General features: G+C 33.2%; 2 protein-coding genes across 5 annotated transcripts; one reads left to right on the forward strand and one right to left on the reverse strand.

The window, feature by feature from the left end:
- The first annotated feature begins 1872 nt into the window (after positions 1-1872).
- On the forward strand, positions 1873-7754 carry LOC21403014 (alanine--glyoxylate aminotransferase 2 homolog 1, mitochondrial). The gene is made up of 9 exons (XM_010101616.2): positions 1873-2215; positions 3809-4039; positions 4450-4620; positions 5387-5530; positions 5647-5826; positions 5968-6193; positions 6611-6724; positions 6850-6936; positions 7543-7754. The coding sequence occupies exons 1-9, from the start codon at positions 1955-1957 to the stop codon at positions 7584-7586; spliced, it is 1458 nt and encodes a 485-aa protein (XP_010099918.1). The 5' UTR covers positions 1873-1954; the 3' UTR covers positions 7587-7754.
- Positions 7755-9148: 1394 nt separating this feature from the next.
- Positions 9149-14668, reverse strand: LOC21403015 (transcription factor TGA1). Of its 4 annotated transcripts, none has more exons than XM_024167888.1 (9): positions 14581-14668; positions 13218-13386; positions 13053-13130; positions 12911-12970; positions 12749-12826; positions 12513-12579; positions 11404-11675; positions 11040-11267; positions 9149-9831 (listed from the first exon to the last, which is right to left on the reverse strand). In XM_024167888.1, exons 2-9 carry the CDS (start codon positions 13380-13382, stop codon positions 9679-9681), a joined length of 1101 nt encoding a protein of 366 aa, XP_024023656.1. In that variant the 5' UTR covers positions 13383-13386; positions 14581-14668; the 3' UTR covers positions 9149-9678. The 4 variants fall into 4 exon arrangements, with proteins under 4 accessions (XP_024023656.1, XP_024023653.1, XP_024023655.1 ...); XM_024167885.1 differs by having other exon boundaries at positions 11374-11675; XM_024167887.1 differs by lacking the exon at positions 14581-14668 and adding an exon at positions 14448-14509 and having other exon boundaries at positions 11374-11675.
- Positions 14669-15786: the final 1118 nt, after the last annotated feature.

A 15786-nucleotide genomic window follows, 5' to 3' on the forward strand; every position in this document is an offset into this window, starting at 1 on the left:
AGCTTTTTTTTTGTTTTTTTTTTTTTTTTTTTTTTTTTTTTTTTTCGTTTTTTAAATTCTTATAAGGACCAATCAAATACCGATTGGTCACTCTTTTATTTTTTTTGGTAAATACCGATTGGTCACTCATAAATTCAAAGCGTGTTTACTACTTCGGAATTGAAAGATAGGAAATAAATTCTAAGAATAAAAAAAAATGTTCCGTGAATACCCAAAACACCGCATGTGTTTTGTTAAATACCACTCTTGCTCCCTCTTATTATGTAAATACGCAAAACACTGACTATGCTTATAATAACAGACTTAAAATACCACCTGAAACAATTAAATTTTTTAAAATGCCAAGATAATCCTTCCCGATCTTTATAGAAAACAATTTAAAACATTACTAAACCAAAATATGAATTAAAATTAATCTTAAAAATAAAAAACTCTTAAAAAATTCAATTATTTTTGAAGGTGTTTTGGGTCTGTTTTTATAAATGCAAGGAGTGCTTCAGGTTTATCTCCTTGATTCCAAACTGAGAAAAGGAATATATTCGCTTGGTGGCTCAAGCAGCAAAACACACAACATGGACTCATTTTGTATCCCCCATTTATTTAAGATTGTGAGCTTTTATGTTCTATAATAAACCTTTTTTTTTTTTCATTTTTTCTTTTTTTCAAGTGCCCATCTCTTTTATTATCCCTACTCTCCACCATCCTTTTTTTTTTTTTTTTTTTTTTGAGATAGAAAAGATTCACTCTCCACCATCTTTTTAAGTGAGCAATATTTATGCATTTGATTGACTATACATAATACATCCAACTATATGATGTATGCAAAACTGTTTTTCAGCATGATTTCTTCACATGATAATTTCTTTTTCTAGTTTAAATACTTTCAATTAATTATAGGATTAGAGATAAGTGCTACAAAGGCCTTACGTGGTTCATGTGTAGAAACTGAAAAAATAAAATATAAAAAAAAACTCAAGGATATACATTCAGAATCTTGTTATTTATTTATTTAATTATTTCCTTTTGGTGTTTTTAGTTTTGTTCATTCCATTTCCTCCTAATTATTATTCCTGACTAGACCAGGATAATTTTAAACAAATGGAAGTCCACGTCAGAGACATCGCCGAAATTACCAAAAGGGTCTCCAACTTTCCTCAATTTACTCAAATAACGCAACTCCAAGACAAAAGACAGTAAATTGCATTCTTTTATACCCACAGCTTTTCATTTTTTTGCATAATTTTCTCCACTTTCAATTTTAATAAATTACAACCTCAACTTTAAAATATGTGGCAACTCAGGTCTATCACTAATGACCATTATCAAATCGATGCTTTGAAACTCGGGATTTGTACATAAAAAGATAAAGTTTAATAGATTTTAGATCAATGTAAATCTCGTGTCTCATCTAATCAGTTAATTTAAGTTGGTTCATTTTATCAATTTAATTTTAAAATTTAAATTTTATTATAATAAAATTTTTTTAAAAATAATGATATTTAACTTTTTTTATTATAATAAAAAATTTTTATATAAAATCACATCTCAACTTAAATAAGCGAACTAAACAGACTCTTAATAACATCTATACTTTAACTATTACTAATTTAAAAAATAAGAATGCAATTTGTTAAATAAGCGAACTAAACAGACTCTTAATAACATCTATACTTTAACTATTACTAATTTAAAAAATAAGAATGCAATTTGTTAAGTAGACGTTTGATTTATAGATTCAGAATCATTCTTAATTTATATGTATTTTTTATAAAAAAAAAATACTATACTGAATTACGAATTATAACACAAATCCACTGATCAAACACAAGAGTCGTTTATATACTCGGACTCAAATAATTATTTATTTTATAACTTCTTTAAACACAAATACAGAAAAAGAAACCCATAACTTCTTTAACACGCACCATCCTCTCCTGTTTCCGATCGATCTGCCATGGCGTTGCTCTTGAAGAAAGCCCTCAGAGAAGCTGCTAAAAACAAGTCATTTTCTTCCCACCATTTTCAAAGCTTGTCTCTTTCTGCTTCTTTCTCTGCAGTTTCTTCTTCTTCTTCTTCTTCTGAAGGTGATCAATTAGCTGTTCTGCCACGGTTTGATTACGTGCCGAAGCCGTACAATGGCCCTCTCGCTGACGAGGTCTTTCGGAAGAGAAAAACGTTTCTGGGTCCTTCGCTGTTCCACTACTATCAGAAGCCTGTAAGTTTTTTGTTTTTTTTATTTTTTTTATTTGTTATTTATTATTTTTTTTTAAAACGGAGGGGTTATTCTTTTATATTTTTAAGTTAGGATGACTTGAGTGATAATTTAAGTTAAGTTTGAGTTATAATTTAAATTGAAGTTGTAATTTGAGTTTGTATTTGAATGTGTATATTTGAGTTATGATTTAAATTGAGAATCTTTTTAAGTTTGTATTTAGGTGAGTTAAAACTTAAATTTATATTTATATAATATTTTAATAAAAATTTAATGGTGATGAAAAATTTTAATAGGGTATATGTATGAAGTTTTATTCGTCTTTTCGTTGTGAATGCATAGAAAAAAAATCAACTTAATCAAAATTAAAACGAAAAAGTTATGAAATTTTTAAGAATAGAAGAAATATTGTTAATTAATTTGAATTTGAGTTTATGAACTCGAGTTGAAGAGAAAATTTGAACTCGAGTTCAAACCTGAGTTTAAACTCAAATTTTACAAAAGAAAATGAACTTAAATAAAGTTGTAACTCTGAATTTTGTTGCAAAAGAACAATCCCGGAACGTGTAGCACGAGATTCTTTGGAAAGAGGGTCTGTTTTCATAAATTGGGCATGTATTACATTTGAAATTAACTAATGATCTCTCTCTCTCTCTTCATTTTGTACTTTTTACTGTTTGATTGATATGATCTATGATATCTGTTGTTGGGCTTATGAGAATGACTAGTTTGATGATCTTTTCGGCTGCTCAGAAACCAGGAAGAAATATAGAACTAACCCAAATGTGAATAAATATAATCTCTTTTTACGTTGTTATTTTCCCCTTCTTTTTCTGGGAAATTTGATGGTTATTTTATTTAGTTAGATGTGAGGTTATTTTGTACAAATTCAGTTGAACCATAAACTCCCCACCCCCCAAACCCCCTGATTTTGTTTTTTGTATGAAAATAGAAATGAAAATGTTTTCAATCTCAAGTGAATTTTGTGTTAATATTTTGCTCAGTTTAAGGACATGTTAAAAATTAAAATGATAAGATTTCTACTCTAAAGTTTAATAAAAACTAAGGGCCCGTTTGTTTCACGCATTTAAAACTATGATTTTGATTATGCTACAATACCTTTCTCTCACAAAAAATTTGAATAAAAAAAGTTCTCGCCAATGGTTCTCTCATAAAATTTGAATTCATAATTAAAATCACTACCTTAGACACGTGAACCAAACGGACTATACGAGAATTAGACTGTTTGTTAAATGCTAGAAAGGGAATTAATGATTTTGTACATTTCAAACATGCTTTGCAGCGTGGATCGTTGTAGGAAATGGTCTCCACTTCCGTTTAGTTCGCTGATTCGAGGTTTTTAATTCAAGTTGAGATATGATTTTATGTGAGAGCTTTTTACTGTAGTAAAAAAGTTAGATGTAATTGTTTTTAAGAGCTTTTTACTGTAGCAAAACTCGAATTCTAAACTCGAATCGGTGAAATGAACGGGGCCTCTTTTTTCTCCCATTTCCTCTAGAACTTTACTTAATATACTGCTCTATTAGGATAATCAGAAGGTTTTTCTTTTTAGCTAAAATTTGATGATGATTACAGCTCAATATTGTTGAGGGGAAAATGCAATACTTGTTTGATGAGAACGGGAAGCGCTATCTGGATGCATTTGCTGGGATAGTAACCGTATCCTGTGGACATTGCCATCCTGATGTTCTAAATGCTATTATGGAGCAAAGCAAGCTTCTTCAGCATGCCACCACCATATACTTGCACCACGCAATAGCTGATTTTGCAGAGGCATTAGCGTCAAAAATGCCTGGAAACCTCAAGGTTATTACTAGTTCTTTTTTTTTTTCCATTTTTTTCTTACATATGATAAAAAAAAAATGATTCTACTGATGGTATAGATATGATGTTTGCACTTTTATTGAGTTTGGTACATATTTAAAGCCTTTGCTTAGAGATTTCAGGTAATACTTATTTGGTGCTGTTTTAATGTAACCATTGGTTGAGAATTATTGGACACGGCTCCTTCGTGCTTGGAGTTGGGACCTTAAGTGTTATGCTGCATATCATGATTCGTTTGTTATTAAGGAAATTAATTCGCCGTTACTCTTATGATTTTCTTTCATTATCTCGCACTTTCTTTAATAATATAAATGAGATATATGCGTTCTTAAAAGCATCTGAATCAGAGTTTATTTGTGAAGTAAATATTTAAGAAGACTTTTTAAATGCAGGTTGTGTATTTTGTGAATTCCGGGTCAGAGGCGAATGAATTAGCTATGCTGATGGCCCGTCTCTACAGCGGTAATCTGGGGATGATTTCGTTGAGAAATGCATATCATGGGGGAAGTTCTAGTACTATTGGATTGACAGCTCTAAAAACATGGAAGTACCCAATTCCAGAGGTCTGTATGTATACACCTGATATAGCTTCAGACAATGCTATCATAAATCATGGTAATTTCAAAAAAAAAAAAAAAAAAAAAAACTTAAATTCATAAGACAAAATATTAGTTACTTAGAAAACATATTATAAATTGAGTTCCAGGGAACGTCCTAGAAGTGATTTTGATTTCTTTGTCTAACTTCTGGCGAATGTAATCTGTTTAATCAAGTTTTCAATGAACTTTGTGTGCATGTAAATTGTTACTATCTGAGACAAATCATGTGACGTTAACTGGATTTTTGGTTGCATATAAATCTGTGCTACAAACAAGACCTCTGATGTGCCTGTGTTGTTCAGGTTTTTTTGTTGATAAACAGTAGGTAACAATTCTAGCAAAAAAAAAAAAAAAAAAAGTAGGTAACGAAAGCATTGTATGAGATAGCTATGCATTTAAATGTTACCTGCTTCAAAATCTTTAAAATTGTATTTCTACCAAATAATGATGCTTTTCATGCTTTGTAAGTTGGATTTTGATTTCTTAATATCTTGTTATCTGTAAAATAGTCATGATATATTTGTTAACTAAACTTGCTTGTTGATTTATGTAACTCACTTGTAACATAGGAAAACATGAACTTGTCATAAATTGTGGAAATTCGCTCTCTTTATGTGTCTCGATTTCTTTCTTGTCTATCATTGTAAAACTATTTGTCTAAGAAAATAACTTAGCTGGATGAGGCAACTATTCTGATTTATCTGCTCAAAACTGCTTGGACAATATGCAGGGTGAAATTCATCATGTTGTAAATCCAGATCCGTATCGAGGAGTTTTTGGCTCCGATGCAAAACTTTATGCAAAAGATGTCCAAGATCACATAGATTATGGTAGTTCGGGACATGTCGCTGGATTTATAGCCGAAACAATTCAGGTTGGTGGTTATTCTGTTATCTGGTGACACTGACAGGTCTAAAATTGATCCATATATTCACTCTGATTGGACTATGTGTAGTTCTAAACCATTTTACCTTGGTTTTCTAACTTAAGGGAGTTGGAGGCGCAGTTGAATTGACCCCCGGATATTTGAAACTAGTGTATGACATTGTTCGCAAGGCTGGTGGTGTCTGTATTGCTGACGAAGTACAAACCGGGTTTGGCCGTACAGGAAGCCATTACTGGGGTTTCGAGACGCAGGGTGTCATTCCTGATATAGTTACAATGGCAAAGGTCTCTAAAACTATTGTTTTCTGTTATTTTTAAATCATGTGATTTATATGTTACGTATTCAACGTTCATACCTATGATTTGGCTTTTGAATTTCTTTACGACTTGTGTGGCTCTTCAGTTACATTCCTTGTCATTGTTCAGGGTATAGGAAATGGTTTACCATTGGGCGCTGTCGTGACAACACCGGAGATAGCAAGCGTTCTCACGCAGAGGATTCTATTCAACACTTTCGGTGGGAATCCTGTTTGTTCTGCCGGAGGGCTTGCAGTACTCAGAGTTATTGACAAGGAGAAGCGCCAAGCTCATTGCAACGATGTTGGCTCTCACTTGCTTGAGCGTTTGAGAGCTCTTCAGGAAAAATACGAAAGTAAATACTCTTAAAACTTGTGATTTTAAAAGCTTTCTTTATAATCTTGGTCACTTAGCTTAGAATTTTTTTTTTTTTCCCTTGGCACTAACTGGACCATCTAGTTTCCCTTGATCTAAGTGTAGATCAGCTGATGAGCGCACTTTTTTCAGTGTAAGTCAAGGCTGTTGTGGACATTAGAGAGATGCCCCACCAAGCTGTTTGAGTTGAGCATTTAAATAAAAAGTAAAATAAAATAAAAAAGAAAAAAGAAAGAAGAGCGAATATTGACTTATTATATGGATCACTTGAAAAAAATGCATTTGTTTGGTTAAACCACGACCATTCCTCCACATTTTTCAACTTACCTCCTTTCTCTGTGGATTGTTACGGAGATCTTCTTACTTGAATGTGAGTTTTTCCCATTTCTTTTTTCAGTCATTGGAGATGTCAGAGGCAGGGGATTAATGGTGGGGGTAGAACTTGTAACTGACCGAAAAGAGAAGACACCTGCCAAGGAAGAAACCGGTGTTCTGTTCGAGAAACTAAGAGGTATCAAATATACGCTTTCTCCGAGCCAAAAAATCAAAATTAGAAAGCTATGTTTAGCATTTAAAGTTGCATTTGTCTCCCTCCATAATATCCTACTAACATTCCGTTGTGTTTCCTGATTGAAGAGCTAGGAGTTCTACTTGGGAAAGGAGGACTACATGGAAATGTTTTCAGAATCAAGCCACCAATGTGCTTTACCAAAGATGATGCAGGTATTCATCTTTCCTCCTTAAACCGTATGGCACATGTCTCAAACTAAGCCCTCTTAAAACATCTCCAATATAAATGCTAATGCTGATACTATGTTTGACAGGAAAAAAAGTGTAAAAACGGCATATTTAATATGTAACACTATTTTGTGCTCCAATGTATAATGCTGGTTTAAATACTATTGGCCTGTTTAGTTCGCTGATTTGAATTTTTAATTTGAGTTGAGATGTAACTTTATGTGAGAGCTTTTTACTATAGCAAAAATGTTAGATGTGACTATTTCTGAGAGTTTTTTAATGTAACATAACTCGAATCGGTGAAATGAACGGGGCCTATATCTACTTTATTGTCATAAATTTTAATTTTGGTTCTAACTGAATTGAAAATGGCAATGTTGGAAATCATTTAAAAAAAAAAAAATTCAATTAATGGCAACAAAATGCCAAATTTTGGCCACTGCTATATATCAAATTTGACATTTAAGTATAGCATTGCATTGGAGGGTGATTTGCTAATGAACATGATTTTGGCTCCTGACAGATGCCAGATTACATTTGTTCTTTTGGGGTTGGATTATGCGCTTATACTTTACATGTTTGTCCCTGCAGATTTTCTTGTGGATGCTTTGGACTACGCAATCTCAAAGCTGTAAGCTTTGTCAAATGTTGAGCCACAAAGGTTATCTACTTTGTAAAGTCCTTTTCTTCAAGCTCTGTAAACAACTTGTAAACCTTGAACTAACATCAAGTGTGTACTTGTGGGAGGGTCCAAGCTCATTTAATAAAATGCTCTCATTCAAAAAAAAAAAAAAAAAAAAAAATAGGAATCTTTTTTGGTACGTCAACATACCGGTAGATTATGTTTTTAGTCTGTCGGATCTGTATAAAATTACGTAAAAGTTAAAAAATACGCAAATTTAACGGTTATAAAAACTTGGCTACTGATACTTCATGCATACCAGAGAATCTCTCAAAAAATTAATAAAATGAGGAGAAAATGGAGATTTTTTGATACACCTGGCGTATCGATAGGTCAGATTTTTTTAACTGTTAAATTTACGTATTTCTACGTGATTCTTGTACCAACACAAACGGCACACCTGAGGCATGTAAAATATTTGTGAAACGTTAGTTCATTTCAAGATTTTGGTTCAAATCATTTGAACTTATGTACTCGAATCTGTTTATTTTGCGGGTTCGACTTAAGAATTTAAGTTTTAAAAAAAAGAATTTACGTGAAAGAAAATATAAACAACGTTGCTAATATTGTTTTTTTAATACAACGTGAGATCGAACCCACTTCTCAAACCTCATGCCCATTGAAAAACCTGCGTCACTATCGATATTTACTTTTTCTGCTCAAAAAAATGATTGCAAATCTAACGCATATTTACTTTTTCAACTCAAAAAAATGATTGCAAATCTAACGCATATTTACTTTTTCCGAAAATATTGCAAAAATTTGAGCATAAATATTCATAACGTATCCATACAAGTTTTAAAAAAAAAGTTTTTTTTTTTATAGTTCATCTTATCAGTAATTTTAATTTTTAATAATTTATTTTGATTAAAATTATATCACATTAAATAATAATATATAAATTATGATACAAATTTAACAATTAAAAAATTAAATACTACATGTAATTTATTTTTACCATACAAAGAATAATATCTTTTTTGTACTTCCTCTGATATTTGTTAATAATTTTCAAGTATTTTCTAACATCAATATCTACGTTGATATTTTCATAAATTTAAAACCTCGATATAACCGTGGACACCAATATTCCAATCAATCACCATCATTCTGCTATTTACAGCTAAACATACGGTTTTTATGGATGTGTAGAACATCCAATAATTTACAATATTCAGGCAAGTTTTGTAAATTACAAACAGGCCACTAGAATAAGGATTAATGAAAGAAAAAATAAAATAAAATAAAAAATAAAGGACTTTGTTCTTCGGTGTAGCTCTCATCATCATCAATACTTTTACTATACTTCTCCCAAAAAAAATTAAATATATGTTTAAATTTATGAACTTCAGAGTAACCAAACCCAGTTTTGCCTTTGAGCGCAACACAACCCTTTTTTAGGAGCCCTCAGCACTGCGCGACTAGAAATTCACTTTTCCATGGTCCTAAGAAGCGACAATAAATATGCACAAATTAAGATATGTAATTGAAATTTCCATCAAAAAGAGGTTTGGAAATAAACCAGAGTATTTGAATTAACTAGCCATTACATAAAACAAATATCTGGGATTAAGTTCTCAGTATCTGTCGTTTCCAAAGCACAAAGAAACAACGCTCTATTTTTTGTCGTTTCAAAGCACAAAGAAACAACTTTACATTATACACAACAAGATATATGCAAAATGCATTGAAAATACAGAATATCTACACGACATGCTTTGCTTCTGTAAACTAGGGATGAAAATCCTAAGAATGTACTGTCTTCATAATAATTTACAAAAAGCATTTGAGATTTTTCAATTTACTCACAGACCAACTCTTAACAAAATGGCTAATTCATATGTACAATTTTTCTCAGATATATTGGAGGCTGCTTGAAAAATGCCAGCAGCTTAGAAGACTTTTGTCTACATTACTACGTTTTTCAATGGGCATTCAGCAAAGACTTTTGTCTACAAAGACTTGTCGAAGCATGGCTCGGGCAGCGACTGTGTTTATTGTTTCTGTTTTGAGCTTTGCTCGTGTCTTCTATCAAGGTAAAGACTCTAAGCAGGTTCACGAGGACGGGTAGCCCAAAGCGAACTCAAAGCCCAGAGGCGTTGGAAGTACTCCCCCATGGCAAGCAGCCCTCTCGCTGCTTGGCGGGTCGTTAAGATACGGGACATCTGCTGCAGGGTTTCCTGTCGAAGATGGTCGGCCTGTTTCGGCAAATCATCAATTGGTTAGGAAAAATGTGACATTCAGAATGTTCAGCTACAAATCCCAAGTACAGCAAATAATAGAACCCTCCAATAAATATTTATATCCCACAAATTCAATAGTCCAGAGAAAAGAGTTCAGTAATCTAGGATGGCAAGAGAATAGAAGGTGCTGAAGGAGAAATCTGATTCAAAATGAGGTTGCTTATTGACAAAGGCATGTCGTTTAAATCTGATTCAAAATGTCATCCTCTTTCAAAATCATGTTTCTGACGCAGAAATTTGTCAAAGAACGGTGGTGTTTGGACCAAAACAACTTTTATTGCATTGAAAAAACCATTGAAAACTTTTATTTACATAAAAAATAATAATAAAATAAACCCATTTAGGGGGTGATATTAAAACAATGCTTTTAAAGAAGCACACTGCAATCTTAAAAATTCGAAGATGAGTCAGGAAACGTTTTAAAAGTTTGTTACTAGTGGGAACTTTTGTAAACAAAATATCCTATACAATTAGCATTAAAGCAGCATAAACTGACATATTTGAGATGATTTCCACGGCTTTTTTCTTCTTTATTTTTTCCTAGATACACTTCATAATTACTTTTGTTTGATAAGAAACAAATTCTATTACAATTGAAAGGTTACACTGAAAGTAACACTTTGAGGACAAGAAGTTCTCAAAGAGAAAAATACACTACATAATCACTACAACTTTTGAAAGAAAACATTCGGCGGTACTTTTTAGTTACTGGAGGCTTTTTTTTCTCTCAAACAGATAGAGGGCGGGTGAGTACTAGAATGAAGGAATGCTGCAAATGATAGGTTGCTTTTGTGCAATGTATGCTTGTAATATTCGGATACGAAATATTCTAATTTACTTTAAATATACACGAACTTTCATCAACAGCCACCATACTAGAGAGCCAACACTAAAGAAGTTATGTCAACATATATTTACCCTTTTGACTTTCATAGGCTCTAAATGGCTGCTTACATGGCTTGAAGAAATTACTTCTAAATCAGCATAAGTCTACAGAGTTTAAGGTGCTAGAAAAAAACCAACTCCGAAGGAAGGAATGAAGAAAAAATATGCATAATATATATATACACACACATATTTATATAAGCTAGCTACAAGTTTAAGATGAAAAATTGGAACTGAAACATTTATTATGCATTCGAAAATAAGCAATGTCTTATTACCTGGTTCAGAAAGCTCACGAGAGCTTCTAACTTCTCCATAGCAGTACCCATTTGCGGGATATAACTTCCTTCACCTAGCTGACCTGCAGCTACAGTCTCGGCTAACGTTTGCTGGAGTTTTTCCATGCCTTGAGAAAGAGCATCTTCTGCTTGCTGACATGATTGTCTTAGGTTATAAACATCCAGAAGTTGCTGATCTGTCAATGGTTCAAGATGGGGCCCAAGAACCTGTAACCGACACAAATCTATGAACTAAGAAGGAGAAGAAGAATGAAAACACGCACACATTGCAAAAACAAAAAGAGCTCTATGTGTTAAGAGTATTGATATTTACATCGATGATTATATTCGTATCATACAGCACCTTAAGCAGTTCCGAAGGTCGGAACCCTCCAATCCACAAGAAAAACCTTTCAGCAGATGTCTTCCACATTCCAGACATCACATAGAACACGTCGGCTTTCGCAGCAGTTGCTTTCATACGGAAAAGGTCGAAATAGTGGCTCATGCCACTATCTACCAACATGCGAAGCTCTACATCGCTTATATGCGCATGCAAAGCTGTCCTCAGTTCACAAATCAGTCTATTTTGTTCTTCCACCCAATGTCCATACTCCATCTCAAACGCAGCTATCCCTGCAGACCGTGATGTCCTCAATTTTAGAGCAGAGGAAATGAAAATGAAAAGGTATTTGGAAAGAAGAAAAACATACAACACAAGGCGAAACACAAATATAACACCAAACAATGTAAACAAATCAAGGTTAAGGTTAAATGTTAAGCTTCTTTGCACTTTGAAACTTTCATGTTACAAACACAAATTGCAGTTAAAAATTTAATGACTTTATGAGAAACATGAAGAATGCAAGAATTCTGGTGCAAATGTTGGACATAATCATCCATTGGGAGACTGTATTCCCACATGTTGAAGGACATGTGCAATATGGTTTCGAAATGACAGAATTAAAATGAAACTAAGCTTGTCATTGGTTAAAGGATCAAGCAGCACATAAAAAATGACAATTATCTCCAAGTTTCAACTAATAGTGCTAAATGCTAATTAACTAGTCACATAAGGGACTTAATATTTTCCTAGAACTCAAATTAATTGATCGAGTTGATACAATTGACGATGAACAAACTAACTGGTCAATATCAACAGTTAAACTAAAAAGAAACAAAAGCTCCCTCCCTAGTCTGCTACAAACAAAAACTTCAAGTCAACCTCTTAATATACTAAAAAGAAAAGCACTGATCACTTCAAATGAATGCTAAACAAGAAGAAATAAAACTATACGGAATACAGTCAACTTATTTGGTCTCTTACTCGGGGAATAAATTATGAAGAAACTCCAACAATGCAGAACTTCTCAAATCTCATTGGACTATCATATTATAGAAAAATCATATAATTTGGAAAACATGCACACGAGAGATAAAAGCAAAGTGTCATGGCAGCCAGAATTAACAAACCTGAGTTCGCAGTTCCTGAGACACCCAGAGGATTAGCATCTAATCCTCCACCACCAACATAGAGACCCTGTAATTTAAAAAAATAAATATATAAATAAATAAACGTGAATAATTTTACAAGGAAAAAGTTTAATGTTTTGCTCAAACTCTAGCCTCTTGGTTACCTTTTTCTTTTTGTTGCTAACAGATTTAGTAATGGATTTAAAAAGCTACAAGTAAAATCATCTCATACTTACTTGTTTCCTGGCTCGCTCAAGCTCTTGCTCTAACTGAATCAGCTTTAAACGGCTTGTTTCTAACTGCTGTACATAGGCCTACACACAAAAAACTCAAATCAAATTAATCTTTTATATAGCTTTCATTGACAGCATCTCATCCAAGGCACACCCCCTTCCTACCTTCTTTCGCAAACGACTTTTACGAGCAGCCTCCCGATTCTGTGCAAGTCTTCTCTGAACCTGCAGTTTTTTGGAATAGAGTTCTGTCATTAGGAAATGCGTATCTATATTATGCCTTGAACAAAGGCATAACGATTGCTACCTTGTCTGCAGGTTTTGTGGTTACTTCTTGGTAATATCTTTCAGAAGGTCCCAAAATTCCATTCGAAGTATCTTCTGACTACATAAGGCAAACAAGACCAAAAAGGTTAGCTCAACATTATACATAAAAAAAGAATGTTTGAATATGGATTTCAAACATTTGAACCTGGTCGTTTAGTTTCACATCCTCCTCGACGATTATGGGAGCCGGCGCGCTTAAATTACCGTTGCTTTTGAAGGTTTCTCCCCACATGCTCATCTGATGGATAGGCTCATATGCCCCCATCCTTCCTGAGGTGACAAATTGAGCTGATGTGGAGTTCATGCTCATTTAACTGAGAAGATGAAGCATAGCGAAAATTTCAGCATAAACAAGAAACGACAAAAGGAGAGAACAAAAACTAGACATTAATGGCCATGAATATCAAATTGAAAGAAGCGTCCTTATAAAACAATGGAGTTCTAGTAATTGACGCTGAAATTGGCGTATCAGCAACAATATTAACGAGCCAATGCCTAACAGTAGTCCAAATTCGACCGAGAAGAGAATCGACAACAAGAGTAGAAAGGACAACATTCTTGATTCAGGTAAATATGTTCATAATGTCATGTTGAAATCCATAAATCTCTAATACCCCAATGCCTTTATCAATAAAAAGCAAGTGGGCTTGCTACCATGGTATGAATAAGAACAAGTGAACGTCCAAAAATAGCAACAAAAACGACAACATCGTAGGAGGACAAACGAGGTATCAGAAATTCATGCTTCAGACACAGTATTGAACTTCGAAATTATCAAACATCAAGAAATATAAGAGAAAAAAAAAAAAAAAAAAAAAAACCAATAAGATTTCAGTGCAAAAGGCATGAAACAAGTTTGTCTTCAAGAAACCAATATAACTCGGTGGAATCTGACCAGTTCACGACTGTGATTTTCAAAGCCAAGTGAATTATACAAAACTCACACACAAGAAAAAAAAAAAAGGAAATTAATAATAATAAACCCAGATGCTGAAAATCCGAGTCTGTTTCATTCGCTTGTGTTATTCTTCTTGTCTTACTCCATCATCCCCCCCACCCAAAGAGAGAGAGAGAGAGAGAGAGAGAGAGAGGAATAAGAGTATCACAGAAGGAAAAACAGAAAACTGATGCCAAAGCTCAATCTTTCCTTACGTGTTTTCGTTAATTCCTTCCAAGTTTCATCAGCACATAACGAAACTCGAAATACACAACTTCTTGCTAGAAAACAGAGAAAAAAAGAAACTTTAAAACCTTTACAATTTTTACACACACACACACAGATATATATATATATATATAAATTAAATACACACACACATATACATACAGATAAGCTATACAGTACACAATACGTATGCACTTTCTGAGTATATACCTCTTAAGAAAAACATCACTTAAAAAACGCAAAACTCTTCACGATTGTTTTCTCCGCATCCAACACAGAAAAACAAATGGAAAATCAATCAAAACAAAAGAAAAAAAAAGGCTTGAAAAGTGAATTTGAAGACCTATGATTTTCCGTGGAAGTTCAAATTCCGAGAAGTGGAAGCAAAACTATGGAGAATTCCGAATCCCAAAAACCCTAAAAAGTCTCATCGTCTCTCGCGGGAGAATAATAAGAGAAGGGAACATTCACGACAGCTTAAAAGAGGAAAACTTTGAAATTAAAATAACAATTATCGTCAGTATCAACTATATAATAATTATTATTATCATTTACTATTACAATTATTGTTATAATCCGGGAATAATTAAATGTTTATTCGTTTGTTGTTATTTGAGAAAAAATTGTATTTGTGTTCCGACTGTGAAACCATACTAAGAACGAAAAATTTTAGAGAGAGAAAGGAGAGAGAGAGAGAGTCAAAGCTTGCTCACAAATGAGCTGAGGAGTCGTAATCGTCATCTTTCCACTACGCCCCTTTTCCTAATGTGCGCACCAGGTGGATCGGGTTCTCTGCGCCACGCTTCTTAACCTGCGCACCCCACCCAAACACAAGCCCGCTGACGTCATTTCCCGGCGGATCTTCCGCTGGATAGGATTTTGGGTCCACGCTCTAAGGGAGCGCGTGGAAAAGGTTGTTTGGGCGTTGGTTTGTTAAAAGCGCGGGAAGGTGAGCAAAGCGCGTGGTATCACGAGCTTTGGTGTGCGTGTGGGGTCGGACTTCCGATCTCTTTATTTTTTTTATTTTTTATTTTTTCTCTTTTTTGTCTGAAAAGTTTTTGAGTGGGAATAGTAATGGCCATTTGAGATCCACAATTCTACAATATTGTCCACTTGAGGCCTAACTTGGGAATTTTAGAATCTCTAGGGACGTAGGAAGGTAAAAAAAAGTGTGGCATTTTTATGCGTATCTTTCTTTTTTTTTTTTTTTTTAATTACAAAAGTGGATAGAATATGGAATCCTGAAAAAATAAATTCACCTTTTAAGCAGAAAATCGGTTAAATTTTGATTTTTTTTTTTTCTAAAATAAAAGTATATTTGGGTGTTTCATTTTTGACGTACTTTGAAAAGTTTACTGGCATAGTAGATACTCACTCAAGTATATATATAGTCAGAAAATAAGACACTGAAAAAATAAATTCAAAGATAAATTTTCATATATAGAAATGGTTTTTTTTTTTATTTAATTGTATAGCAATTTTTTAGAGAGCTATATAAGTCAACGACTAACGAAACATAGTATTTTTTTTAACGGAAATAGTAGAAAAT

This window comes from Morus notabilis, unplaced genomic scaffold, assembly GCF_000414095.1.
Source record: "Morus notabilis unplaced genomic scaffold, ASM41409v2 Scaffold604, whole genome shotgun sequence".
Classification (NCBI taxonomy): Eukaryota; Viridiplantae; Streptophyta; class Magnoliopsida; order Rosales; family Moraceae; genus Morus; species Morus notabilis.

What these genes read in the sequence shown, in the direction of transcription:
- LOC21403014 (XM_010101616.2), top strand. Translation starts at nt 1,955, where the DNA reads ATGGCGTTGCTCTTGAAGAAAGCCCTCAGAGAAGCTGCTAAAAACAAG. An exon ending in TCTTCAGGAAAAATACGAAA is followed by an intron (nt 6,194 to 6,610) that starts GTAAATACTCTT and finishes TTCTTTTTTCAG; the next exon opens with TCATTGGAGATGTCAGAGGC. An exon ending in CTTTACCAAAGATGATGCAG is followed by an intron (nt 6,937 to 7,542) that starts GTATTCATCTTT and finishes TTGTCCCTGCAG; the next exon opens with ATTTTCTTGTGGATGCTTTG.
- LOC21403015 (XM_024167885.1), bottom strand. Translation starts at nt 13,382, where the DNA reads ATGAGCATGAACTCCACATCAGCTCAATTTGTCACCTCAGGAAGGATG. An exon ending in AAAGTCGTTTGCGAAAGAAG is followed by an intron (nt 12,827 to 12,910) that starts GTAGGAAGGGGG and finishes TTTTGTGTGTAG; the next exon opens with GCCTATGTACAGCAGTTAGA. An exon ending in TTGAGCGAGCCAGGAAACAA is followed by an intron (nt 12,580 to 12,748) that starts GTAAGTATGAGA and finishes TTTAAATTACAG; the next exon opens with GGTCTCTATGTTGGTGGTGG.